A 3,303-nucleotide genomic window follows, 5' to 3' on the forward strand; every position below is an offset into this window, starting at 1 on the left:
TGACTATTTAAATAGAAGGGAAATCCATACAGTTTTGCGAAATATTGTGTTGGAGAAAGAGAAAGACATTAATTTGGTAGCACGGGTTAATTTTCCGAATTAATTTTGTCACTATTCACTGAAGTTTGACCACATTAAATATCATTTTATTTTAGTTTGGATCTAATCCAAACATTTGAGGTACAAACATATTTTACTACCCACTACAATTACACAAAATTTCAACAACAAAAAAATGTTGATCGATTTCAATGTTTTCGTAGTATTGATTTTGGTTTCAATTACTACAAAAATATGGGTGTGTCGCATAACGGGCACATAATTAAGTTTATCAATAGAGACCATCCGGTGCATTGCTACCAGACAATTTTTGGGGTTTTTATAGATCTCAATGGTATGCTATGTATATCTGGTGTTCAGTAGAAATGTAGAATTGATAGGATATGTGCATTTGATCTTTTGATGGCGTGTTTTCTTTCACAGTGGTGGCATTGACAGTGTTGTTAATCGGTAGATTCCCGATTGAGAATCCCAATTAACTGGTACAAGAGTACCTAAATTATCAGCCAACGAGCTCTTCCACAGCCGCCCCGCGTCCAAAAATCGACTAGGATGTGGGGGATTTGGCGTTCTCTTAGAGAAGATGAATTATGTTTTTTTAAGAGAAGACGAATTATATTGCATGTGTCTTGGTGTCAATGTTTGTGTATAAGCCAATGATTAACTATTAAATGATAAATCCAGTTCATCACCTGATTAGCCGATTAATTTCATAGACTCCCCTGCGGCCATATGTGAACTTGACTGTTCATTCATGTAGTTTTTTTGTTGCTGGAATTTATTTGTAGGTCGAGCTTTCGCCTCGATTTAATTTGACTAGGATGCATGTTTGATTCTAAATTATCTGATCAGACAATTATAATGTGACATTTTATATATATGATGAGTTGGTGACAATTATATTGTGACGTGCACTCATGCGCATTAGGCATGAAAAGTTTTTGACATATTTTCCACGTACGCATGCAGGAGGGACAGCTTCATCACCCACCGCGCCTTCTGCGACGCGCTAGCCCAGGAGAGCGCGCGGCTGCCGCCGATCGGCGCCGGCATGTACGGCGGCCCCGGCAACATGGCCCTCAGTAATCTCTCCGTCCTGGCGCCACAGATGGCCGGCGGCTTCCCAGACCAATCCGGCCACCACTCGTCAGCTTCGGCCATCGACGTCCTCAACCTCGGTGGTGGTGGCGGCAACGCCGGTCAGTTCGAGCACCTCATGCCATCGTCCTCCGGGTCCTCCATGTTCCGCTCCCAGGCCGCCAACTCCTCCCCATTCTATATGGGCGGCGGCGCCGCCCAGGACTTTGCCGAGGATGACGTCCACCGTTCCCATGGCAACCAAGGCTCCCTCCTCCAGGGAAAGTCTCCCGCGGCCTTTGATGGCCTGATGCAACTTCCGGACCAGCACCAGGGAAGCGGCGGCGGCAACGGTAATAACAACCTCCTGAACCTTGGCTTCTTCTCAGGCAATGGCAACGGGGGCGGCCAGGACTCGCGCCTGGTCTTCCAGAACCAGTACAACGGCAGCGCCGGAAACGGCAGCAGCAGCAATGGAAATGGAGAGAATGGCGGCATGGTCGCCTCCGGCAGCATCCTGGGAGGCGGTGGCGGGGGCTTCCCTTCGCTCTACAGCTCGTCTGAGGCGGGTGGCGGGCTCCCGCAGATGTCCGCAACTGCGCTGCTGCAGAAGGCGGCGCAGATGGGCGCGACGACGAGCAGCCATAACGCTGGCGCCGGCGGCGCCGGGCTTCTCCGTGGCCCGGGTATGAGGGGCGGCAGCGGGGAAGGCGGGTCGTCGGCCGCGGCAGCGGCGGCGAGCGAGAGGCAGTCGTTCCATGACCTCATCATGAACTCTCTGGGTAGCGGGAGCGGCGCCAGTGCCACAACCGGCGGTCGCGCCGGGGCGTTCGGCAGCGGCGGGGGCTTCCCCGTGGACGACGGCAAGCTGAGCACTCGGGACTTCCTCGGCGTCGGCCCTGGCGGCGTGGTGCAAGCCGGCATGGGGCCGCCCCGGCGGCACAGCGGCGGCGCCGGGCTCCACATGGGCTCGCTGGACCCTGCCGAGCTGAAGTAGCAACCCTGCCGAGCTGAAGTAGCAACCTACAGCAGGATCGATCTATCGTCAAGAGAAACAACAAGAAATGCATGGAAAGCTCTCAAGGTAAGGTGCGTGCATGGCGACGCAAGAATGAAGAGAGCGTGCATATTTCTGCATTTAGAAGAACAGAGGTTAATAAATTAGTTTCTTGGGTAATCTTTCGTGATGTTAATTAATTAGTGGACGTGTCCTCTTTGGCAAACTAGCTAGACCAGAATTTCAGTTTAATTTTGCCATGTTTCATGCATGTATGTATGTGACGTACATTTGGTTGGCCGGTCTCCTTGGAACTTGGATGTGAGATGTGAAGACCGGACCAGACCGGAACTTAATCTGTTACCATTTGGGGTTTTACTGCCTGCTTGATACATGCATGCATGCATGCCTGCGCTAATGTCTGGATGATGATCATCAGAGTATACAATTTAATATCTATGTCAGCGCCGGCTTTATATTTCATGTTGGTTTCTTCTCTGGGTGGCGCTGCTTTCAAAGCTGAAAGGACGACTGGGGCTGATCAGCAAGCAAGCACAGTGGGCATTAATTAGCCGGTACGTCCTCAGCTTATGACCAGTCAGTGAGGCTGGATGGATGCATCAGTGTGTACGTTTATGTAGGTCTCAGGCGAGACCAGACATGAAGCACACGACAGGGGAGGAAGATACAAGCAGATGATCCAAGGCACGCATCCCCAATGCATGGCTCATCGATGAGCAGCCGCTGCTGCTAGCTCTGGCTATGGTTGTGACTTGTGAGCACGTACTCGTAGATTGCACCACGTACTCGTAGATTGCACCACTAATTATTCCCTCGATCTTGGTTGGCCTCTTGACTTTGCATGCCCCTCGTCGATCGTCTGCAAGCAAAAAATTGCTTGCACTGCTGACACTGTGTGTGTTGTGATCCGGCCTGGCTGAGGCACTACACATATAGGGGTGGATTGACGTATACAAATGTAGCCGGGTCGCTATGCAATGTTTGGATGTAGCTGAACGCTACAGAACAAAGCTGGCCCTCTCAAAGTCCACGTGAAGAGAGAGAGAGAGACGACAGGTGCATGCTAGTCTGTGCATCAGGCAGGTCGATCCAGAACTAGCTATAGCTACACAGGAAGGCCTGTCAAATGTCACCCTGTTTATGTGATC

The 3,303-nt window shown here is 50.8% G+C and overlaps 1 protein-coding gene across 3 annotated transcripts in view; it reads left to right on the forward strand.

Annotated features, from left to right (window-relative positions):
- Nucleotides 1-2,548, forward strand: part of LOC119311550 (protein indeterminate-domain 5, chloroplastic-like) — a 7,713-nt gene extending 5,165 nt beyond the window's left edge. For all 3 annotated transcript variants that reach the window (XM_037587184.1, XM_037587183.1, XM_037587186.1), the window contains exon 4: nucleotides 1,030-2,548. In XM_037587184.1, the coding sequence (XP_037443081.1) occupies nucleotides 1,030-2,134 (1,105 nt within the window). In that variant the 3' untranslated portion in view covers nucleotides 2,135-2,548. The remainder of the gene's footprint in view (nucleotides 1-1,029) is intronic.
- The last annotated feature ends 755 nt before the right edge of the window (nucleotides 2,549-3,303 follow it).

This window comes from Triticum dicoccoides, chromosome 5B (assembly GCF_002162155.2).
Source record: "Triticum dicoccoides isolate Atlit2015 ecotype Zavitan chromosome 5B, WEW_v2.0, whole genome shotgun sequence".
Taxonomy (NCBI): Eukaryota; Viridiplantae; Streptophyta; class Magnoliopsida; order Poales; family Poaceae; genus Triticum; species Triticum dicoccoides.